This window comes from Mustela erminea, chromosome 1 (genome assembly GCF_009829155.1).
Source record: "Mustela erminea isolate mMusErm1 chromosome 1, mMusErm1.Pri, whole genome shotgun sequence".
NCBI classification, from domain to species: domain Eukaryota; kingdom Metazoa; phylum Chordata; class Mammalia; order Carnivora; family Mustelidae; genus Mustela; species Mustela erminea.
The window spans coordinates 134,231,784-134,257,844 of NC_045614.1; the positions used below are offsets into that span (position 1 = coordinate 134,231,784).

Genomic DNA, 26,061 nt, shown 5'->3' on the forward strand with positions numbered 1-26,061 from the left:
ATTAAGGAGTCAATCCCATTTACAATTGCACCCAAACCATAAGATACCTAAAAACAAACCTAACCAAAGAGGCAAAGAATCCATACTCAGAAAACTATAAAGAAATGGAGAAAGAAAAACATGAAAGTATGAAAAAAACATGAAAGAAATAGAGAAAGGCACAAAGAAATGGAAAAATATTCCATGCTCATGGATTGGAAGAGCAAATACTGTAAAATATCTACAGATTGAATGCAACCCTATCCAAATACAGTCAATTTTTTTCAAAGAAAAGGAAGAAATAATCCTAACATTTATATGGAACCAGAAAAGACACCAAATTGCCTGGGGAATGTTGAAAAAGAAAACCAAAGTTGGTGGTATCACTATTTCAGATTTCAATTTCTATTACGAAGCTGTAATCATCAAGACAGTATGGTACTGGTACAAAAACAGACACATACATCAGTGGAACAGAATAGAGAGCCCAGAAATGGACCCTCAATTCTAAGGTCAACTAGTCTTCAACAAAACAGGAAAGAATGTCCAATGGAAAAAAGACAGTCTCTTCAACAAATGGTGTTGGGAAATTGGACAGCCACATCAGAAGAATGAATCTAGACCATTTCCTTATACCACCCACAAAAACAGATCAAAATTGATGAAAGACCTCAATGTGAGAAAGGAATCCACCAAAATCCTTGAGGAGAACACAGACAGGAACCTCTTCGACCTCAGCTGCAGCAACCTCTTCCTAGAAACAACACCAAAGGCAAGAGAAGAAAGCTTTGGTGAGTGCTGTGAAGTGTGTAAACCTGGTGATTCACAGACCTGTACCCTTGGGGATGAAAAATATATGTTTATAAAAAATAAAAAATTAATTAAAAAAAAAAAATGAACTACTGGGACTTCATCAAGATCAAAAGCTTTTGCACAGCAAAGGAAACAGTCAACAAAATAAAAAGACAACTGACAGAATGGGACTAAGATGTTTGCAAATGACATATCAGATAAAGGGCTAGTACCCAAAATCTATAAAACACTTACCAAACTCAACATCCAAAGAACAAATAATCCAATCAAGAAATGGGCAGAAGACATCAACATACATTTCTGCAAAGAAGATATCCAGATGGCCAACAGACACATGAAAAAGTGCTCCACATCACTTGGCATCAGGGAAATCCAAATCAAAACCATCTCAGTGAGATACCACCTCACACCAGTCAGAATGGCTAAAATTAACAAGTCAGGAAACGACAGATGTTGGCAAGGATGTAGGGAAAGGGTAACCCTCCTACACTGTTTGTGGGAATGCAAGCTGGTGCAGCCACTCTGGAAAACAGTATGGAGGTTCCTTAAAAAGTTAAAAATAGAGCTACCCTATGATCCAGCAATCATATTACTGGGTATTTACCCTAAAGATACAAATATAGTAATCTGAAGGGGCAAATGCACCTGAATATTTATAGCAGTAATGTCTGCAATAGCCAAACTATGGAAAGAACCTAGATGTCCATCAACAGATGAATGGATAAAGAAGATGTGGTATATATATACAATGGAATACTATGCAGCCATAAAAATTGAAATCTTGCCATTTGCAACGATGTGGATAGAACTAGAGAGTATTATGCTAAGCAAAACAAGTCAATCAGAGAAAGACAATTATCATATGATCTCTCTGATATGAGGAATTTGAGAGGCAGGGTGGGGGTTCATGAGGGATAGGGAGGGGAAAAAAAGAAACAAGATGGGATCAGGAGGGAGACAAACCATAGGAGACTCTTAATCTTAGGAAACAAACTGAGCGTTGCTGGGGGGTGGTGGGGGAGGGATAGGTTGGCTGGGTTATGGATACTGGGGAGTGTATGTACTATTGAATGTGTGAATGCTGTGAATTTTATAAGACTGTATTCACAGACCTGTACCCCAAGCAAATAATACATTATATGTTAATTTAAAAAAAAAAAAAACTTTTAGTCATTACACCTAAGCATTAATTTGCTTTTTTGGAGAAAATTTTAGTCCTACAAAGATAGAGAACCATCAGGGAAGCTTACTTTTGAGAGTTTGGGAAACCTAAGAGGAATGAATAAAACAGAGGAGGGGACACAGAAAACAAACTGACCTACTTATAGAAAAAAAGAAGTCAATTAAGACTCAAGTGTCTTGTTTGCAAACATTCTAAAAAACTTCTACAGGGGCACCTGGGTGGCTCAGTCACTTAAGTGTCTGACTCTTGGTTTTGGCTCAAGTGATGATCTCAGGGTTGTAAGATATAACCCTGCATCAGACTCCAGGCTGGTCATGGAGCTTGCTTAAGATTCTCTCTCTCCCTCTCTCCCTCTCCCTCTCTCTCCCAACAGAGTATATACAAATGGCCGGTCATCATATGAAAAGATGTTCAGCATTTTAGGTGTTACTGATACACACAGCAGCATGGATAATCTCCCAGACAGGATGTTGAGGGGGAAAAGCCAAACAGTTTACAAACTACATGATTCCATTTATACGTAGTCCAGGAGCATGCAAAATTAACCTATGGCAATAGAAATTAGGGTAGTGGTTATGTTGGTGCAGTGAGGTGATTTGATTAGAAGCAGGCACAAGGAAGCCTGCCAGGTGCTGGAAAATTTTCCATATCATGCCATGGTGGTAGTTTCATAATTAGCCATCTGTTGATGCTCATCAGGCCATACATTCCACATGTGTGCACTTTTCTGCAGGCATAGCATATCCCAATTTTTTTTTTCTGTTTTAAATCGGAAGACTTTGGTTGGAATGTGAATGCTATAATCTATGGATTCTTGGGTCACACGTTTTGAGTTATGGAATCTAGACTTTGGACTCTTTCCCTCAAGAGAAGCTGGTGACATGATTATTGAGATTCCTTCTAAGTAAGCTCAAGTAAATGCCTCTGGTGTCTTTGTTTCATTTTGTTGTTGTTGTTGTTGTTGTTTTTACTTTGCCGGGTCCACTTCTGATTTCCCCAGAGAGTTCTTTAGTCCTCTCTTGCTTGTCAATCCAATGACTTAGAAACAAGATTTAGGATTCCACATGGTAACACCCAATTGTGAAAATGTTGTTCTTGGATTTTTTTGTTGTTGTTTACATTTTTCTCCTGCTGAGGCTGAACCTTTTGAAATAAATTGCTTACCTAGTACTCTGTGGGATAGTTAAATAAGAACATCAATCAACGAAATCGCTGGATTAAGTGTTTTCTCAATTTCCCCTATAATAGCCCTGGCATTTAGGTCCTTGGCCATTCCCAAGACAAAAAAGATGGAACATCCATTGTCCTCATTTAGTCGCCTCTTCTATTTGACTGTGACTTCCTTGAAGACAAGAAATTATCTCATTCATCTTCATATCCCTGGCATGGAGCCCAGTGCCTGGTACATAGTAGGTGCTCATTAATTTTTCCTGAATTAAAATGAATGAATAAGACCTTCACAGAACCTTTTGCCAGAGGTAATTTTAACTTGCATTCAACATCCAAGGAGAGTGGGCGTGCTGCTTTGGCAATAACTCTGACATTGAATAATCTGGATGTTCCAAATTTCTTGTTGCTCATTTATCCTCAGGGGGGGAAAAAAAGGAAACAGGGAAGGATCATGTTTTGTGGGCCTGGCAGATACATCTCAGACTCATCGCCCCGCAAGATGGATCAGATGAGGCAGCAGGAAGACCAAGGCCACCTGCCCTGCTGCTGTCTTCTGACTGCTGATGTTGCTTTAATCACTGAGCCAATGCAATTTTCTGCCACTAACCCTTGCTATGGTCCACTAGGAGGTCTCATCTGTCATTGTCATTACCTCTCAGATCAGCAAAACATCCGTCTTTAGTTGAGCCCTCCTTCCGTGTCTTGTTCAGGTGCATAGGAAGCTCATGGCCAATGTGACAATCTAAAACAATGGTCCTGGGTGCCTCAATATGAAGGCAAATCCATGCACTTTAGCGTGCTGACTCTCTTAATAGTGATTTTGAGGAAAGGGTGAACTTCACTCTATTTCAAAGGAAAAACATTTTATTGTTATGTATCCTTTTTAAAACAGACTCTTTTGGTATGTTTTTTAATAACTCAGATATTTCACCAGAAGGCCTTAATGAAATGTATAGCTCTGATTCAATTAACACTATCACCTCTGATATTACACGGAGCCCAAACCAGCCCTGATTTCACCGGCCCTTCTACTCATAAGCCCATCAGCTGGAAAACCAATACATTTCAGACCAAAAAAATGAGTCTGAACCCTGAACCGTATACAAAATATGCCCTCTCACATTTGACTTTAATAAAGTTGGCTTTTTTACTCTGTGCCAGACACAGTTCTAAGAGTTTTGCCACTATGAATTCATTAGTAATCTCAAAATCCCATTTTAGAGATGAGAAAACCAAGGCACAGACTAAGTGTCTTGCCTTGCTTCTTGTAACCTAGTACCTCCAGTTCCTGAGTCCATGCACTGAACCACTTCAATCAGCCAGCAGAGGTTCTTTGAACCCAAATGTCAGGCCTGAAGCTTTCAAATAGTACTCCACAATGTTAATTAACTAATTCATTCTGCAGCCCTGGCCCAGAACAAAGGGGAAATGTGCACAGGTGTGTGTTAGCTCACGTGCGAGTGCACAATGACCAAGTGGCCCACAGAACTCTGTCCTACCACTTGTTCTCACACTTTACATCTCAGGGCCCCCAGCTGGGTCTCTAGAACCAGATGTGCAGAGAGGGTTTGAGGTACAAGATATTTATCAGGAATCAACACCTGTGAAGGGAAGGAAAAGAAGACAAAACTGGTCAGGGAAGAGTTGAAAGTTCATGAAGCCCCAGCAAAGCCACCATCACCTACAGAAAGCTTTGGGTGTAGCTCTACCCAGTGGCTGTGAAGGGCTCACCCACCCTGCTTGGGGACCAGATATGAACTGCTCTGGGAAAGGCATAACCTCAAAAGAGGCAGTTCTGCAGCTCAGGCAGGCCCTGAAGGAGCTGGCAGCCAGAGCCTGTCTGCTGAACTCAGTCATCTGCTCCTTCCTTGATAAGGATCTCGGTGGTGTACCTCTAGGTCTATCATACTCAGAGGAAAAGCTTAACATGTCACAATAGCCTCAAAGTCCTGCACAAGCTGTGACTCCATGAATTCTCTGAACTCACCCCCTACCTCGTGCAGTACCACCGGCCTCCTCACCAAGCAAGCTCCTGCCTTCGAGGTTTTCTTCCTGCACTCCGTCTGCTTTCTCACATACTCGTGACATGCTCTTTTGCCTTCTTTTTATCTTGGCTCAAATAGTACATCTCAATAAGGTCTTTTCTGACCTCTATTTTAAATCTCCCTCCCCACCACCACCTGAATGTAATACTCCCAGCTCTCCAGCCTGCCCTGTTTTCCTCCCTAGCACTTATCACCTTCTGACATGCTAGCTTATCAATGTTTCGTTCTTTCTCATCATAAGATCTATGAAGACAGAGGGCTTTTTTCTCCCTGTTGTACTCACTGACTTCTCCTCAGTACCTCAGCCAGGCACACAGAAACCCTAAACAAATGAATGACTACACAGAGAGCATGTGAGCCTACTGCCTCGTCAGCTCTTTGCACAAGCTCAGGACCAGAGAGGCTTCCATGCATTTTCCTGCCTCAGAAGGAAGGACCCTGAATACACAAATCTATCATACCCGTCTCTATTAGATGCAACATCATTCTTATAATTCAATCCACAATAAGTATGCTTTAATCCTAAGCTCCCAGAACAATCAAGCACTCCTACTAAGTTTTTCCACCAAATTCACATGGATGATACAGTAGGCTAATCAGAACACCCCACTATAGTCTCGATTATCAGTAAAGCCCTTGGTGGCACCAGCAGTTTTACAAGAAGCCCACTCTTGCATTCCCTGCTGAGATGTCAGTGGACTCCTGTCCCCCTTCTCATTCCCTTTTCTGCTTGGGTTGCTAGCCTCGAGAAACTAGGCTACTATCATTCTTTTTCCCATTATACCAGGTGTCACTGGCCAAGCCTTTTAGAAAACTGTCCTGCTCCATTGATTAAGAATGGCTTCCTGGATCCCGCCCCTAACAGATGAGTGTCCTTTAGGACATGGCCTAATCGGCCCATGCTTGGTCTCCTTGTGTGGTACATGTCACTTAAGACACTGTAGACACATAAAGCTCTGTGCTTGGCCCATTGGTAGGACCCAGGAAAGTAGTTATTATGGCTCCGTAATTCCCAACATTTCTTTCTCCTGCCTGCCCCCACATCATTGTCATTGGCAGCTACACTGCTCTCGATTTTTCCTTCTCACTATGTCCTTCTTCCAGGTCTTACAGCATTCTTAAACCTTTTAGTTTAGGGCACCTGGGTGGCTCGGTCATTTAAGCGTCTGACTCTTGATTCTGGCTCAGGTCACAATCTCAGGGTCCTGAGATCAAGCCCTATGTCAGGCTCCATGCTCGGCGGGGAGTCTGCTTGAGACTTTCTTCCTCTCCCTCTGTCCCTCCCCCTGCCTGGAAGCTGTCTCTCTCCAAAACAAAGAAATCTTCTTTTAAAAATAAATAAATAAATAAGTCCTTCGCGTTTATAGTCTCCTTGCCTCATTTAAAACCTTTGTGTAAATGGCTATCAGACACATGAAAAAATGTTCATCATCATTAGCCCTCAGGGAGATTCAAATTAAAACCACATTGAGATATCCTTACACCAGTTAGAATGGCCAAAATTAACAAAACAGGAAACAACATGTGTTGGAGAGGATGTGGAGAAAGGGGAACCCTCTTACACTGTTGGTGGGAATGCAAGTTGGTGCAGCCTCTTTGGAGAACAGTGTGGAAATTCCTCAAGAAATGAAAAATAGAGCTTCCCTATGACCCTGCAATTGCACTCCTGGGTATTTACCCCAAAGATACAGATGTCGTAAAAAGAAGGGCCATCTGTACCCCAATGTTTATAGCAGCAATGGCCACGGTCACCAAACTATGGAAAGAACCAAGATGCCCTTCAATGGACGAATGGATAAGGAAGATGTGGTCCATATACACTACGGAGTATTATGCCTCCATCAGAAAGGATGAATACCCAACTTTTGTAGCAACATGGATGGGACTGGAAGAGATTATGCTGAGTGAAATAAATCAAGCAGAGAGAGTCAATTATCATATGGTTTCACTTATTTGTGGAGTATAACAAATATCATGGAGGACAAGGGGTGTTAGAGAGGAGAAGGTAGTTGGGGGAAATTGGAAGGGGAGATGAACCATGAGAGACTATGGACTCTGAAAAACAATCTGAGGGTTTTGAAGGGGCAGGGGGTGGGAGGTCGGGGTACCAGGTGGTGGGTATTATAGAGGGCACGGATTGCATGGAGCACTGGGTGTGGTGAAAAAATAATGAATACTGTTTTTCTGAAAATAAATAAATTGATAGCTGTAATAAAACAAACAAAACAAAACAAAACAAAAAAACCTTTGTGTAAGTAAGTTTACAACTATAAAATGTATTAATGCCCAGGGCTCAACATGGAGTCCTGTTGGGCTGGAGTGGGAGATAAAAATGGATTGGATCTCCACTTAGAAGGACTGCCACATGCAGGTGACAGGAGACATATGCCCTCTCCACTGTTCTAAGTCTCTCACTGCCGCCCCAGCAAACAGCCCAGAGTTTCTGCGCCCCAAAAGGGAAAGGAAATGCATAACTCCCTGAAACATAAAACATGGTATTTTAGGAAGCCAGTTTCTTTATTATGAAATCTAAGTCTCCATTTTATTTATTTTGCAACTGCTTGATTTTTTTTTTTTTAAGTTTCCATCCAAAAGCAAAAATAATCTGTGAGCACCACCTTGTGGAAAGATCTACAACAACCACATCAATCTTTATTCACTGTGAAGGCTTATTTACCGTGCTGGTGCTGGGAGAGAGCAGTAAACAGACAAAAGTCCCTGGCCTCGTGGAGTTTACACTCTAGTGGGAAGACAGAAAATAAACAAGATCAGTAAGTGATCTTACTGAAAGACATGATATATTAGAGGGTGCTGAATGCTGTGGAGAAAAACAAAGCGGGGAAGAAGGTCAGGGTATGAGGACTGCAATTTAAAATCTCATGGCCCAAGAAGACCTTACTGAAACGGTGATGTATGAACGAAGGATTGAGAGGAAAGGAAGGGGCCCAATATACAGTTAGCTGGGAGAAGACCCGTGTAGATAGAAAGGCACATGCAAGCCCTAAGTGCAAATATGCTTGGCAAATTTGAAGAATTAGCATTGAAGGCAACACCCAGAGCAAGTGTGGAGTAGATGGCAGGAAAGTTCAAGAGGAAGTGAGGGCCATGTCACTTGAGACCTCTCTGTTCAGAGCAAGGATTCAGCTTTGACTCCAGAGGAGAAAGGAGCCTCAGGAGGCTGTTAGCAGAGGAGTAAGATGATCTCACTTTTTTTTTTTTTTTAAACAGAATTTCTTTGCTAGAAGGAGTCAAGGACAAAAAAGGGGAAAACTGCCTTTAGACCCAAGCAAGTGTGGCCCCTGCCCCAGGCACCATGCTTTAGAGGTTTCTGCATAAAAGAGACACGCGACATGAAATTTACGACAGTGCACAAGGCACTATTTTTAGAGATCAAGGCTCAATTCAGCACAGCGCAGCCAGCAGTCTTAAATATGTATTCCTATTACTACCACTTACAGGCCGTGGGGAAACTCTTCTCCGCACCTGTGGCCTAACGTGCATCAAATAAAAGATGACTATCTCCAAATGCCATCAAGGCTAATGGGTTGTACTGCTGCGAACACAGGAGATGGACACAGCCTTGGGGTGTGGGGAGGGTTTGAGCAATGAATGTGCTTAATTAAGAGAAGTACAACTTAATTTACCAATTTCCTGAGATTATATCTCAGCCGAGCTGAGTTTCCATTTCCTTGTTCTCTTTGTGTTCCAGCTTCTCATTCTTGAGAATTGCCTGGTGCTTGCAACCGTTGTGTGCTTAGGGGCTGGAAATATTAAACAATTCCTCTCTCCCTAAATTTGAAATTTATGCGGGTCCGGACAGAAAATTCTTGATGGACCTAGATTTAGAATATTGTGTTAAGAGATGGCAAAAATGGTAATAGAAGTGATTGCCGCTTGTATTATAAAATCTAAATATTTGCAACACTGTTTACAATAACGCATTATGCACAACCCCAATTACAATTTCTGAACCTGATATGTACAATTCATGGTTCATTTCCAGAGCTTCTGGCCAAGTGGAATAAACAAACCTTCTCCAAATTGAAATTAACTTTTAAAAATTAATTTTTTAAATACAGTGATTCAACAAAAGTGGTCTAATTTGGTCAAAGTGTCAATAGAACCTGAATTAGGTGTAAATATTGATCATGAAAGCATGCATTTTGCTAAAATTGGGTTCTAAAAATAACACCTGGAGAAAAAAGATATAGTAATTTCTGAACTAACATCTTTCTCTCATTACTCATCCAAATATCACCTGTCCATTAATAGAAAAGCCAGACACACACAATAGTAAGGTAGGCATCGTTGATGTTTAACTGTCAGTCATAAAAGCTATGGCTTTTTCTTTTACTTTTTCAACATAAAAATATACATTAAAGCAAGAGGATAGAAGATATTTTAAATAGATATATTTTCAATGTACATATAAATCTCAAAAGGGAATCATGTTTTTCAAAGTTTGTCTGCCAGAGCAAGCCCATCACCCACTTGCTTGCCAATTTGACTCACTAAGGCTTGCAAATCTATGTAACGATATGCCTTCACTGAACCAAGTTCAATTTGGAGTCAATAAACTAGTTTCTTTTAAAAATGAGGCCGCCAAATTATTATATATTCACAATTATTAAATATTCATATTGCAAGTGAATTCCCAAATTCTCACCTGTTCACTGAATAGCCAGAATTAATTATTATAGACATGATAATAATGAAGCCAAAGAATTTACCCAAATTAAATGTCCTTCCATGAAGAAAGGAAGGCTGAAATTTTAGCTGAATAGTGATTTAATTTTACTCTTGTATCTTTGGGGGACATTTAGCTTTCCTAAGTACAATAATTTGATGAGTGCCTGGATCTTTGCTACGACCGAGCAATATCTTTATCAACTTATAAGTCCATCTAATACAGGTTTTGTATTTTTTTTAATGGGTAAACCTTTACACTGATTCATTTTAAAGACAGTTTAGCTAGTCTTGAGCATGTGTACTCTCCCTGAATAAACCTAACACGAGAGCAGCTCCATTTTGTTGGAAGGCAATCCTAACAGTTTCTAAACTTTTGAGAGAAACCCGTTCATCATGTGTCACTCGTTAGACTTACGCTCACACAGAAAAGAGTTGCACACATTTTTATGAGATATAGACGATATTTAGTAAGAATACATTTATTAATTACATATATCAATCATATTTTGTATACAGATATTATCTAAATGGCATGACAAATGCCATTATAATGCTAAATGAGAAAAAAGCTAGCTATAAAGTTAATAGACATATGCTTCCAAATACATATAAATATATTCTTTTAAAAAGGTGATGTCTTAAGGGGCGCTTGGGTGGCTCAGTCAGTTAAACATCCAACTCTTGATTTCCACTCAGGTCATGATCTCAGGGTCGTGAGATCAATTCCCACCCAGGGCTCTGGGCTGAGGATGGAACCTGCTTAAGATTCTTCCTCTCTCCCTCTCCCGCTGCCCCTTCCCCATTCTCCTCTTGCTGTCTAAAAAATTTTTTTTAATTTTTAAGAAAAGGTGATGTCTTAAAATACTCATAGTAATTGACTCTATGTGATACAATTTTTTCTTACTTTTTTTGCATTTTTTTATAATTATGAAAAAAGTAATAAAAGTTATTCTTTTTAATTGCATTACCTTATGTTGCCTGACTTATTCCACTGAACCCAAACTACAGTGTCCAAGACACAAGTTTATGGTGAAATTCCAGAATTTTCCTCTGGGTACAAAAGGAACCCAGTAAAAATGCTGTCATCCTCAGGGCTGACATATACACCATTCCAATCTTTTGAAACTTCCAACCAGACTTGGTCCCCTGCACTTAATTTCAGGATGATGAGGAGAGAGGCCTGGTCTATTTCATGACCATAGAGCGTTTCTCGGGACTTGAAGCGCTTCTTATTCCAGGCCACCAGGCTGATGCGAGCAGGTCGGCCCCTCACAGTGACGTGATAGGAAAAAACATATGCCCCAGGAATACTACAGTTAAATTTGCCAGTGATGGGGCTGTAATTCCCTTGGTCATTATAGAGAACCTTGTCAAACTTGATCGGGATGTTGGGAGGAGGGAAAGGCTTGGATAAGGCAGCACTGAAAGCTGACCGCATGGCTCTGGCCACCTCCCCCTTAGAGCCTTTGAGGCCCCGAGAGCCCTTCTTGCCGATAGATCCCCGGACCCCTTTGCTCCCAAGCTCACCTTTTGGCCCCGCGGGTCCCACAGGACCAGGCGGACCCGACTCTCCCTTTTCTCCTTTAACCCCTGGATCCCCGGGGGCCCCAGGCAGGCCATCTGGGCCGCCTTTACCTTCTGTTCCAGTATCTCCTTTGCTACCTTTTTCTCCTTTCAGACCGTCCTCACCTTTTTCCCCTTTTGCTCCCCTCTCCCCGGACTCTCCACAGTAGCCCTTATCCCCCATCTCGCCCTTCTCCCCCTTGGCCCCAGGCTCTCCGTTCGAGCCTGGTGAGCCCACAGCCCCCCGGTCTCCTTTATCTCCTTGGGTACCATTTGCACACGTGTCCCCCTTGGAGCCTTTTTGTCCTTTCAGTCCCGCTGGTCCAATGTTTCCTCTATCCCCTTTAGGACCAAGGCCACCTGAAACGGAAAATTAGAATAGTGTGTAAGGATCACGTACGCTATGAACAGAACACTACCGTCACGGAGCTCACGGAGAAGAGACGAAACCGCGTGACTGGTACTGGAAACCTGGCTCTTGTCCCAGCCACGACTGTGCCACTCAGATCACACCGCTCTCTCACGCGGGGAGGAGTTAATGCCACCAAGAAGCCAGAACCTACATTTAGATCATATAAATCCAGTTCTATTTTCCTTCTACTTTTAAGACAATAAAGAGTTTAGAACTAGAGTGGCCCATTATAGTCCATTACACTTAGCATTTTGGCCCCACCCAAGTAGTCTCCTAAATCTCCATTATATCCCTCCAAACCCAACATCTTCCCAGCAAAGAAACTGAAACCCACAAAGATTCAGGGATATTTTCCCCAAGGACAGCTAGACTGAGGAAACAGGTTCAGATGCTTCTATCTAGTCTCCAAACCACCAGAGCAGCACTTGCAATCAGTACACTGAATTATTAGATTAACAGCAATTTCATATTCCATCTTACCTCCTGATAACTTTAAGCACAAACAGGAAGGAAGCTAGGAGCTATGCTGTGCGTGGGACTGTACACGGCAGATACAGTTTATGCTCTACCTGGTTCTCCAGGCTTTCCGGGGTATCCTGGAACTCCGCTTGTTCCTGGGTCCCCACGTTCTCCCTTTAGTCCTGAAAGGATACCAAGATTACCTTTCCTCCAACTATAGTAGCTATGATGTAAGTAACATCCATTTCCCAACCGCGTCACATTCCACTGCTTCCCTTACCAAAAGGCATAAAGGGAAAACAACATGGAAAAATAACATATTGAGCATCATTAGAAATAATTTGCTCTAATTGATGGTAAACCATTTAAATGAGGACAATGCCAATCTCTTCAAACAGAACTCAGCTTTTCCACCCACCCCCCCACACACACACTTTTCCATACCTCTTGAAATATCTATTAAACTCATGACATTTTGCCTTGTGTTATTTATGCATATGTTTCTGGTTTTCCTCTTACAAACTCTCAATGACACTGAAAATGTCCCCTTCTTTATATTCTCCACAATCCCTAAAAAGAGTGTCACCACCATATAAGTTTAAACACAGAGCACAACATTCTACAGTTAGCTAAAACTAATCACATCAAAAGCCCTTCCAGGAAAGTAAATATAAATATAGATATAAAAATAAAGTCTTTGACGTAGAGCGTAAGTGAGAAACTAGTTTTCATTTTGTTTGGAAAATGTTTCATACACACTTTGGACAAATCATAAAACTGTGAGAATTCATGTTCAAAAAGAAATCTAAAGATGCAGATTTTTAGGTATTTTCCTTAGTACCACAAAGTGGATTTTCATATTGGGTCTGGCTAAAGACCCATCCTGTTAGAGAATAGCTACACTAAATGTATTTTAATTATAAATAATAGTAGTAATAGTAGCTAACTCTTATTGAGCATTTCCTTTTTACCAGGTAATGTTCCAAGCTCTTAACATGATTTTTTAAAATTTAATCCAGACTTCTAAATTCAAAATTAATTCTTATTTGATATTAATGCAGCCTCTTGTATAACAGGGAGGTTCATGTATCAGAGCACCTGTCATTAATTGGAATATTTTTCACTTACAAAAGTTTATAGTATCTCCAAGGTAGAACAGATTTTTTTACAGATTTTATTTATTTATTTGTCATAGAAAGAGAGAGAGACAGACAGACAAACAGAGAGGGCACAAGCAGGGGGAGCAGCAGGCAGAGGAAGAAGCAAACTTCCCACTGAGTAAGGAGCCTGATGTGGTACTCAATCCCAGGACCTTGGGGGTCATGACCTGAGCCAAAGGCAGACACTTAACCAAACTGAGCCACCTAGGCATCCTGTGCAGATATTTTTATCACCACTTTTTATCACAGAAAAAAAAACAAACAACTATGAACGTTTACAAATTTGCATAGAGTCAGACACGTCTGCATATAACATTGGTTGGCATCAATTTGTCAACCATGTTATTTGTGATAGAACTAACTTTTTTCATTTTATTTTTGCTAAAAAAAAGAACTTCAAAGTCAAATTACAAGTTATGAGAAGAGACTCCCCCAGATTTCACAAGACCAACAGAGAAATTTCACCATAAGCTGCTCAGTAGTTTTTTGAGTAGCTAACCTCCTCCCATTACCATTCCTCATAAAATTGACAATTTGGAAATTAACCCATAGGCCATCAGGAAACTGTCTTGGTTCCTTTGGAGAGAACCCAACTCTGAACAGAAGTGAGCGACCGGTTCTATTCCCCATCCTTGCTAATACTCATATGCCAACCATCACCTCACAGTTACTCCTGGTTCTCAAGTTCATTTAAGGAATTTAGCTTCTCACACTGGATATACTTAATCAGGTTGTGGCTAACCAGAATTGCAGTCATTCAACTCATTTATTTTTCTTTTTTTTTTTAATTTATTTATTTGACAGAGAGAGATCACAAGTAGGCAGAGAGGGGGTGGGGGAGGAAGCTGAGCAGAGAGCCGGATGCGGGGCTCGATCCTAGGACCCTGTGACCATGACCTGAGCCAAAGGCAGAGGCCCCAACCCACTGAGCCACCCAGGCGCCCCTCGACTCATTTATTTTTCTAACTTTCAATCTTAACCAAGAGTCCAAGCTAAGTCTGGAAGTAAAAGGAAAGTAAAGTTGCCACTTTATAGAGACTGACTGAATGAATTTCTACTTTTGATCTTTCATCAAAGCATATTCTTAAGAAACTTATCTTGTGGTACTTCCTTGTTTTTTCTTCTACTTCCAGAAGTCTAGCTTCCAAAATGTATGAATCACTGGGGTTTCATCACTCATCTTTATTTCACAGGGTTTTCTGCTAACATAATTCAGCCACAAAAGGATTAAATGTTTCTGAGAATGAAAATCGCGTAACTGACAAGTGTGAAGTACCTCTCTCACCTTAGCATCTTTTTTGAGTAATTACTTCACTGAATGTTCTACCAGAAACGAGTTAGACAGTTCCTGAGCCATGTGGAGGGTGATGTATAGATGATATTAGCTCTTTTGACATGTGACACGGAGGCTAAAACATTTAACTTGATGGATAGATGGTATTTCTACAGGCTGGCAGTATTCACTGAGGAATTTCTAAATGTCCCAGTGAATCTGTAACCTTCCCTCAACATCTTGAAGCACTTAGAGAACCACGGATTTCCCAGGGCAGGACACCCTTCTGGCTGATACATCTGCAGAATTAGAGAACTTCTGAACTGGAAAAGATCTATGAAAGCACACATAACCACAAATCTTCTGCGATAGTAAATAGGGTATAAATAAATACCCAGTCTATTCCCCTTGGTTTCCAGAGAAGGTAAAGTGACTGGTTCAAGGTCACTGATACAAGTTCGATGTCTTTCATTTTAATTCAGTGCTCTTCCCACCATAGGCATTGCCCAGAGTTGAGTGAGCCAAAGGCTATTCTCCTTAGCAGAGATGCTACCCACCTAAACAGAATATTCTATAGGATTACCTACTCTATTTAGTTCTATCTAATACAAAATTAATTTGTCTCATAAGGAAAAGAACACTCAGTAGTATGTAAGAAATGACACTCCCCTCAGAGACTATGTCTTGTGGCTCCCAGTCACTAGGTCAGCTATGTGGCCAATGAGAGATAGAAAAGATGTGTGAGAGCCTCTGTGTGTACAGGGGGAGGGAAATGGAGAGAAAGAGAGAAATATTGCCAGGAAAGTGTAAAATTTTTCAGTGGGCTATTTAGAAAGTTAACATTTTTATATCAAATATAACTTACAACATGCTTTACCAAATTATTACATTTTTAAAAATGGTTTTACCTATGGGACATCTGGGTGGTTCAGCTGGGTAAAGGTTTGCCTTTGTCTCAGGTCATGATCTCAGGGTCCTGGGATCCTGCTCAAATGGCAGTCAGCTTCTCCCTCTGCCCCTCCCCCCCTGCTCATGCTTTCTCTCTCTCTCTCTCTCTCAAATAAATAAATAATCTTTTTAAAAAGTTATTCCACCTGAAAGAATATGGCATTTACTTAGCAAGTTGCTCTCCTGAAAAATGATGCAGAACACACCTTGAGTTTTGACATGAAATCAATATAATTACTTACCCTTCTCTCCTTTCTGGCCTTTTGGACCTTGGGGTCCGACAACTCCTGGTGGCCCTGGGATCCCCAAATCACCAGCCTCTCCCTTAAGACCTGGAAATGAGATTTAAAAACCATCACGATTTTTTTAAAAATCTCTTTTGAAATGCATTACTTCTAAAGAAAAAAAAATTTTTTTTAAGCAACCATTTTATTGAGACCAATGACTGTTAGTGTCCTAATAATAAACTACTACATAACTCTCAGGACAATATTTTTGCCTGATTTGTAATTTTGTACTACCTGGATAGATAAATTGAGTCCATTAGTACTTGTCACTAGATTCGTGGCAGCAATCAAGTGATTCAGGAAAGCAGCACAATATCGAACAACAAGAACAAAATGATTATCTGGCTCTTCACCTGATGTGGACCACACTTTCAAATTGGAAGTAAAACCACAATACCTAGCACTTTTGGTTTTCCCATTAGCTCACTTTTGCAATTCTTCAGGATCTACTGCTGAGACTCCTACACACCAGCTCCTGCCAGCGTCAGCCCTCAACATCCCAGCATCCTTTCCCTCATAGAGCTGAGATAAACATTGAAAAACCACCACACAAATAAGTAGACGTTATCACACTGTAATTAGTGATTGAAGGAAAATAGGAAGGCCCTAGTATAGTATAGTAAATCTAATTTATGGGAGCAGAGGAGACATCCCTGAGAAAATGTCAATAAGCTAAGATCCACTGAATACATTAGGATTTTCTGAGGAAAAAGAAAAAAAAAGTATTTCAGGAAAAACAAGGTGGAAAATAACACGGAGTTTTTTTAGAAACAGAAAGAATAGTGGAGTAGGTAGAGCTAATGATTGGATGAAGGAGGCTAAGAGGGAGGCAAGGGTGAGATGGTGCAGGGCGCAAACGTCACTGGGTGTCCTGTCTCGTCCAGGCAGTGCAGGTCCGGCCACACAGGGACCCTGAATCTAGGATAACTACACTTCCTGCACGCCCAGACTTGTTCGAGCCTTCGGAATTTTTTTACAACCCCTGACTGGAGTCATTTATGGCCAGGTTCAATGAAATTGTACTATTCATCTTAACTTCCCCTTAATTTTTGTAACTCAGGCTGATGGAACGGAGAAAATTACATTCAACGGAATTTTTCTTTGAAAAAAACCACATTTGTTTGGAAGACAGTACTCATAATAGAGGTTAAAGCCAAAGGCAAACTCAAATAACCAAAGGCGGTGATTAAGTTCTGTCTAGAAAAAAAAAGGAGAGCAGAGAGGAAAGGAGTGGAGAAGGAACAGGCAGTGTGGACAGAAGCAAGCAAGGTGGCCAGTTGCAGTCCGTTGTGTAATGTCTCCCTTCCTCATGAGCCCCAAATACCCATTGTGGTTATACTATTCAAGGAAATGATAAAGGGCAGTGGCCAGGTTGCCACGGGGAGCACACAGAAACTGCATGGGGGGGGCACAAGAGGCAGCGAGGCTCCCCCATCCATCCAGGTGACACATACATGTGGGCAAGATGGGTGTAAGTACTAAAAGGCTAGACATAATGGGAAGAGCAGGGACTTGATGGTACACAAACCAAATATGACTCCACATTCTGCATTTAGAGGCAGTATAACCTCCGAAATTACCTAAAACTCTTGGAAATGTGATTAAATCATCCATTGAAATGTAATAATATTTGTAACAGCTTGTATGAAGATTAGACATGGTAAAAAGTGTTTAACGGTTCTTGGCACATAGTAGGTAACTATAATTACAACTACTAAATGAGAGAAGTTGGAGATAAAATTTCATGTAGACTCTTACCTTTGCTAACTATTAGTTATATTTGTACACTTTAAGGCATTTTCATTCAGAAACTATAAAATTAGGCTTGTGACTTTTAAAGTTCACATTTAGTATCCACATTACAGTGGATAATGTAAATGTCATGTGTGCAGTGTGTTTGTGTGCGTGTGTGTGTGTGTGTGTGTGTGTGTGTGTGGCCAAGAACTGAAAGATAATGAAGAAAAATTAAAATAGTTGTGTTTGTGTTGGTTCATTTTCATTTTCAAGCTTGATTAATGTCCCTCTTATGCTAGATTTCTAATTTTTTAACAAAATGGTATTTTTGAAACACTGGGAAAGCTAGAACAAATGTCTATGAATCTCAGAAGCAAGACCCTATTGGGCTGACTATTTCCCAAGATAAGAAAAGACTCCTACTACAACTAACTGGAAAAAGAAACACAGTTTTCTGAGCATTTATCCATCCCAGGTACCGCACTGAGCCTCTCTTGATGACCCCATGAAGTTGGTTTTATTCTTATCACATTTTACTACTTTGAAAACTGAAACGGAGGTAATGAAGCTTCCCCAAGGCTGGACCGTGAGAAACAAGACATTCTGAGCTCCTAAACACTCTGTGCAGAACCAGTCAGACTAAAATATATGAGCACCCCAGGCAGGCAAAGTATTTGGCACATCTCCAAAATATTTGTCCTATGTATTTAAAGGAGAGGCTGAGCTCTGAGAACAGCCCAGCTAACCCACCACTGGGTAAAACCAAAGCTCCTACATGATAGACCCACGGCCTTAGAAGACAGTTCAGCAGCAAGGTGTGTTCGCTTGACCATGCCTTTGGAGGTCTTCACCCCCCGGTGCAGCTCCCCAGCCAGAGATGATACTAAAGAGAAATTTGGGTAAATGTAATTTTCTCAGTATCATTGCATTTCCAATAATGTTTCCACAACCCAGAAATCTCTATGCCCTGACCACTGCCCAGCAACTGTACCCTTTCATTCCAGCTCTGCATGAATATTGATCACATTTCCCAAAAGGTTCCTGTTAGAAGACAAAATGAATGAAAAGCTTAATGAGAATGCACAATTTCTGATTTTATAACTTGACGTTCTTCAGGCAAGACACAACAAATATATCTATATGGTCTTTTTCCAGGGGATAGTAAATTTGAAATTGACATTTTGATCTCAGTTTTACCTGATTTCTCTGCTATAAGACATGTAAAAGCTGAAATGTATTCCAGTAAAATCCAGCATGTGCATCATGTGTATATTAAAGGTATCTGGAATTTTGAACCATGTTACCATGGTCTTCAATGGAGAAAACTGTGGGACAAGGATACAGTGCTGCCTGGGAATTTCAAAGAAGAGCAAACTGAATCCTGCTCCTTATTCTCCACCACACAGACATGCCAGTTCTAATCTGAACTACAAAAGGCACTCCAGAAACCCATCAGGCAAGCACACACTCTAACCAGAGAGCAGAATTTTCACTTACCCTTTTTACATCAGCCATTAATGAAAAGACTACACCGGAAACATGTAATTTGAAGAACCACGTAGCAGTGCTGGGTTTGGGAGCCCAGTTTCTGCTCTAACCGGCACTGTCCAATAAAACTTTCTGCAATGATAGAAATTTGTGTATCTGTCCAGCACGATACAGCAGTCATTGACCCATGCGGCTACTAAGCATTTGTAATGTGGCTAGTATGACTGAGGAACTGAATATTTAATATTAATCTTTATGTTTATTTTTATTCATAGCCGCACATGTGGCTTCCGGGCAGCACAGCACCCATTTGCATTTGTTCCCATGTTACTCCTAGGCCTGTCACCATTTGCAGGACAACATAGAAACCCTCCAGGCAATTCTGCCCCCAATCCACCTCTCAACTCCAAGGATACCCAGGTAACAAATACCGCTTTGGATACGTTCAATTACCTGGCTTTCCAGTCTGTCCGGGTTCTCCTTTTGGCCCTGGTACAAATGAACAACAATCACAGCAGTTCAAAAAGATATCAGCCGTGTCAAGAGTGAAGTTTTCGAAGGGGAAGAGAGTGGCAGCATCGAAGGCAGACTCTGGGGCTGAGGGGCTTGGGGTTGCTTCTGTCAGTTTAGCAGCTTCCATGAAAGGAACTTCCTTTTCTTCTGGAGCTGGGCCACTAGACGGCTTGAGACCTTTCAGCATCTCTTTTCCCTCAGATTTCTTCGTAAATTTAGTATGTGGTGTGGTCTTTGCTACTGTGTCCATACCAGCAATCACCAAAATAATTAAAATGGCACAAAGCCAAGAAAACATCCACATATTTGAGGCTGGAAAAAAAGATATAATGGCAATATATATACCTATTACATGAGATCCCAATGTAATTAAGAAGTGATATAAATATATAAGAAGGAAATATAGGTTCATATATGAACTATAAGAATAAACAGTATGATAATATTGAACAATATTTTAATGTATTTTAATGCAAATATATGCTTGAATCACAACAGGATATTTTATTTATTTGAAAGTATTCATTATAAGGAACATTTTGTTTCAATTCTCTTTTCTGGTACTTTTTCTAGTGTTACATGTTCTAAAATATTGTTCTCAATCATTCAAATTATCTTGCCAACTAGCAAACATGATCTATAATAAAGGCAACATGACTTAATAGCTTATACACCCTGTGGAAAACAAATATGTATAATTTCCTGACTGACCTCACTCAGATTTATAGGAATCAAATAAATTTGTATTAGAAGGAGATGAAAAATATTGAGCTGAGTAGTTTATTCCAGCAAACTCAATTATTTCGAGAAAAATACTGGTGAAAGAGTCCTTAAATCTACTAGGGCTAATGGTCCTGTTGTGAGAGCAATTTTTTAGAATCTATTGTAATAAATGGAGGGAGAGAGAGAATAAAAAATCATAAACGTGAATATATGCTATGTCCTTAGATTCTTCACATGTCATTTAACTCTCCAATTCTTTGCTTTATAATTTGAGGAGTTTTTCTGAAAAGTCACATCTATCCTTGTATTATTTTAATGGGGCAAAGAGTGACTATTCTTATTAAGGCTTTTATTAAACAGAGTGATATGACATAAAGTTTCCAATGAAGTAAAATTGTGAAGTTCTTAGTGGTGTGATGCCCAGCAACTCACAACAGTCCAGAGCCTGCTAACAGATGGCCAGGATTAGAAATACATGCTTTCTGGAGCGCCTGGGTGGCTCAGTGGGTTAAAGCCTCTGCCTTTGGCTTCGGTCATGATCCCAGGGTCCTGGGATCGAGCCTTGCATCGGGCTCTCTGCTCAGCAGGGAGCCTGCTTCCTCCTCCCTCTCTGCCTGCCTCTCTGCCTACTTATAATCTCTGTCAATCAAATGAATAAATAAAATCTTTAAAAAAAAAAAAGAAATACATGCTTTCTGGTTGGAAAAAAGAGGAGTATGAGGATAAAGAGAATGGAAATAAGGACAGTGATAACATCTAGTATTTATAAAGTTCCTACTGTGAGTGGATGCCTTATATTCATCAACCCAATCAGTTCTCAAAACAGCTCTGCCATGTAGAAGACACACCACTGATCACCTTCACGGATAAGGACACAGGGACCAAGAGGTTAAATGCCTCACTCAAGATCACACAATCAGGAAGTTGTGAATTCAGAACTGAAATCCAGGTCTGTTTAACTTCAAAGCCTCAACCCTTTCCCACAAATCACGTGGCATTTGTAAGGATGAGATTTAAGAACAATAAATCCAAGCATAGAATCAATGGGAGAGCTAGAAAGGAGACAGAATAATTCAGAACAGATGAGAATGGACATTGATAGGATGCTACATTTCTAAAATCTTACAAAAACCCAAATAAGTTAACTTTCCTTCATGTGGTCTTTGCTACCATATTCATCTACTCAAACAGTATTTACTGAATATCAACAAAGTCACAAGCACTGAGAAAGCAAACATAAGCCATGGTCTCTGTCCTCAGGAAGTGTACAGTCTACCAGGAAAGATGAAAAACAACAAAAGCAGAAAGGGAAGTATGAAGGGCAAATGATCACACTGCATTTCCCCAAATATAGATCCCACGCCCCTTTCTTCCCCCAGACCCTGCAAGAGTGAGCATATAAACCAAGGTTGCCAAGCATCTCTAAAAGAAAAAGAAAGAAGAAAGAAAGAAAGAAAGAAAGAAAGAAAGAACCACTTTCTTAGAGCAATCTCAAAATCTCCAAAGAGAATAAAGACCTAAATGTCAGACCTGAAACCATAAAAATCCTAGAGGAGAACACAGGTAGCAATTTTTTTGACGCTGGCCACAGCAACTTCTTTCTAATATGCCTCTTGAGGCAAGGGAAACAAAAGCAAAAATAAACTATTAAGACTACATCAAAATAAAAAGCTTCTGCCTGGTAAAGGAAACAATCAACAAAACTAAAAGGCAACCTACAGAATGGGAGAAGATATTTGCATAATGACATATTTGACAAAGCATTAGTATACAAAATATACAGTATACACCCAAAAAAACCCCAAATAATCTAGTTAAAAATGGGCAGAAGACTAGAATAGACATTTTTCCAAAGAAAGCATACAGATAGCCAACAGACCAAAGATGTTCAATATCACTCATCATCAAGGAAATGCAAATCAAAACTACAACAAGATACAACATCACACCTGTCAGAATGGCTAAAATTAACAACACAAGAAACAGCAAGTGCTGGCAAGGATGTGGAGAAAAGGAAACACTCTTGCACTGTTGGTGGCAATGCAAACTGGTACAGACACTCTGGAGAACAGAATGGAGGTTCCTCAAAAAGTTAAGAATGGAACTACCCTAGGATCCCGCAACTGCACTACTAGGTATTTACCCAAAGGATATAAAAATACCAATTCAAAAGCATACATGCACTCCAATGTTTATTGCAGTATTATCCACAATAGACATATTATGGAAATAGCCCAAGTGTCCACTGATAGATGAATGGGTAAAGAAGATGTGAGATAGATGATTGATAGATAGATAGATGGATGAATGATAGACATAATGGAATGAAATCATGCCATTTGCAACAACATGGACGGAGGTAAAGAGTATTATGCTAAACAAATTAAGCTAGTCAGAGAAAGACAAATACCATATGATTTCACTCATGTCAAATTTAAGAAACAAAACAAATGAGCAAAGGGGAAAAAAGAGAGAGAGAAACCAAGAAAGAGATTCTTAACTATAGAGAACAAACTGCTGGTTACCAGAGGGGAGGTGGGTGGCAGATGGGTGAAATAGGTGGTGGGGATTAAGGAGTGCACTTGTGATGAGCACTGGGTGTTGCATGAAGTGAATCACTGTATTGTACACCTGAAACTAATATACTGTATGTTAACTTACTGGAATTTAAACGAAAGTTTAAAAACTTAGGTACAGAGAAGTTAAGTAGCTTGCCCAAGATCACAGTGTTGATAAGCAATAGAGCTAGGATTAAAATCTAGACCCATTTGACTCTAAAATCAACCCACATAACTTTCAGTGTGCCATGCTGCCTGGGGATTAATGTGTGATCATTGAGACTGCAGAAGGAAGTAAGTCAAACCCATCACAGAGCTCAACTCTAGTCCCTTCAGTTGAAGAAAGTGGCTTCCCACAGAGAAGAAACAGGAACTTAATGGGAGACATGAAAAAAGAGGTATTCGAAGTCTGGTTCTGGCAGTGGAATGTATCACTGTGGAGCAAACAAAGTTACAGAGGGAAACAAAGCACATCCAACCGGAAACCAAAGAGCTACAGAAAAAAATGAGCAGAGCAACTAATATAAGGAAGGTGCTCCGTGTCCCTATTTGGAAGTGTGAATTGTCCTCATACATGTTTTCCTTGCATTGTGGCTTCCTGCTTCCCAGTTTAAATATAGATGTTAAAGGATAATATAGTTGGTACTTTAAGACTATGATGAAGCTTCCCAGGAATCAGAGATGAGGAAAAACATAAAACCCTTTGAAAAACAGCAACGCAAGAGTCGATAACAAGCTGACGGTGCATATATATAATATCTTTTTAATTGGAATTTTTTCATGTTTATGCAAAAACATAAAAACCTAACCAAAGGAAACTTCCACAGTGAGTTAAGCAAGTAAGGGCTTCAGACCAAATTTTAAGTCACTAAAACAATAAAACATAGCTCAAATGCTAAGTCTGACGTTTAATGGAGGCATAAATCTTAACAGATGGATAAGAAGTAAGATTTAAAAGGAGGTTGAAGTCCCCAGTAAACACAAATACAGTAGGCCTTTTTACTCATCCTGAAGACCGCCTGGGCTATCAGCATTTCAAGAGCAGGAAGTTGGGTTTCTCTCTCTCTCTCTCTCTCTCTCTCTCTCTTTTTCTGTGTTTTCCATGCCTAGCATAATGTTTGCAAATAATATGTATCCCGTAAATCTCTGTTGAACCAAAATGCAGTAAATGTAGTAAATTGCATTGTATTCTCCAATTTTCTACTCCTCCCCATGTTCACACTCTTTGATACATGGAGTTTGCATCATCTCCCACAAAAGAAACGAGGTCTATACTCCAAACTCTTGACTTTGAGTTCAGTTATGATAGGACTTTAGCCTGTAGAATGAGGTGGAAGTGACAGGGTGCCATTTCCAAGACTAGGTGTCAAGAGCCATTATGTGTTTCTGCTTGCTCTCTTGCACTTTTTGTTCATTGCCATGAGAAGGATGTACGTGGCCAAGGTTGCTGGCCACAGAGAAGGATGAGAGACACATGGAGCAGAGCCACCCCAGGTAAGTTGCCCTAGCCAAGCACAATCTGGGTAACAGCCCCCATCTGATCCATAAAGACATTATGAGCCCAGGTGAGACAAACTGAGGTCAATCTAGATAACACAGTCCTCACGAATCCCACAGATACATAACAGTTATCTATTGTTGTTCAACTAACTACCTCAAACTCAGTGGCTGAAAATAAACATTTTATCAGAGCTCATAGTTTCGTGGGTCAGGACTGTGGGCCTGGATCGGCTAGGTGATTCTTCTCCTCCATAAGACATCAACTTAGGATCACGTAGCAATGCTCAGCTAGTGCATGGGCTAGTCTGGAAAGGCTTCACTGCCAAGTCCAATGCCTTGATAGAAATGGGACAAAAACTGGGCTCTTCAACCACCTAGTCTCTCTAGCATGCCAATCTCAAGATTGTCAAGTTTCTTCAGTCATGCCTTAGAGCTTCCAAAAAGAGTATTCCAAGAACACGGAAGTAGTCAATCCATTTAGACTATACCTGAGAAGGGCACAACACCACTACTGTTAAGTTCTATTAGTCACAGCAGGCACAGAGGCCAGCCAGACTCAAAAGGAAGGGCCACAGACTCTCATTCTCAATGGGAGGAGTTTCAAAACAGTCTCTGGTCATCTTGAATCCACCACAGACACTCAAACTGTAATTTGTAAGCCATGGAGTTTTGACAAGGTTGGCAACAAAAGCTAACTAATACCAACAGTTCCAGCCTCTGGCTTAACACCATATTTGCTGTCATTGAGACAAACTGACTCAGCAGGCTCCAGGCACACCATTTTATCTTTACCCAGCAGCAGACCTCTCGTGTGCTCCTCCTTCCCATCCATCAGCCCCCACAGTCCTGGAAGTTGCACCCATTCCCAATTCCTGAACAGAAGCTGGACCAACCCTTGTTGAGTTGCTCTCAGAAGGGATTGTGAAGATGCTTCAACCGTGAATGCCCCTTCTAACCTTGAGATTCTATGATGTGATTTGATAACAGTAGATATTTCATCAGTAAGTAAAAATTTGCTCATAGCATAAAATTTCACTCGAAATATGGGCAACATTACATTTCTTTTACTGATATGCCTTTGTCTCTCATTAAGATAATGCCCATGCTTGGGAGGACATTCTTTGATGATCTGTTAGTTTTTTTCTCAGTAAAGTTCTTTTCTCAGTATTTACACTGACTTAAGAGTCTACATTTGTAAAATGACTTGGCAAGTTTAATATTAAGGCTAGCGCCATGGATTACCAAAAAATGTAATAACTGACTAGCAAGTACTACACTATAAGAACTAAAAGCCACTGGCTTTGTAGACAGTCAGCCGTAAGGTTCAGCTCTTCTACTTACTAGTTGTTTCATTTGGAGCAGGTTACTGTACATCTCTAAGTCTTGGTTCCTCGGTTCCAAAATGGAGGTAATAGTAGCTTCATTTTGTGTGGTTGTGAAACTTAATGAGATAATGCATGAATAGGTCTTAACACAGTGCCCTTAGCAACTGTGAGCTATTATTTTTAGTTAGAATAAGAACTAATGAATTTAACTAGCCAGAAATAGTATTTCAAAGCCGTGA

The 26,061-nt window shown here is 40.3% G+C and overlaps 1 protein-coding gene across 1 annotated transcript in view; it reads right to left on the reverse strand.

Annotated features, from left to right (window-relative positions):
• Positions 1 to 10,704: 10,704 nt before the first annotated feature.
• Positions 10,705 to 26,061, reverse strand: part of OTOL1 (otolin 1) — a 71,052-nt gene continuing 55,695 nt past the window's right edge. The window contains exons 2-5 of the mRNA XM_032361727.1: positions 19,657 to 20,028; positions 15,937 to 16,026; positions 12,424 to 12,495; positions 10,705 to 11,802 (exon numbers count right to left, since the gene is read on the reverse strand). Coding sequence (XP_032217618.1) covers positions 10,904 to 11,802; positions 12,424 to 12,495; positions 15,937 to 16,026; positions 19,657 to 20,020 — 1,425 coding nt within the window. The 5' untranslated portion in view covers positions 20,021 to 20,028 and the 3' untranslated portion in view covers positions 10,705 to 10,903. The remainder of the gene's footprint in view (positions 11,803 to 12,423; positions 12,496 to 15,936; positions 16,027 to 19,656; positions 20,029 to 26,061) is intronic.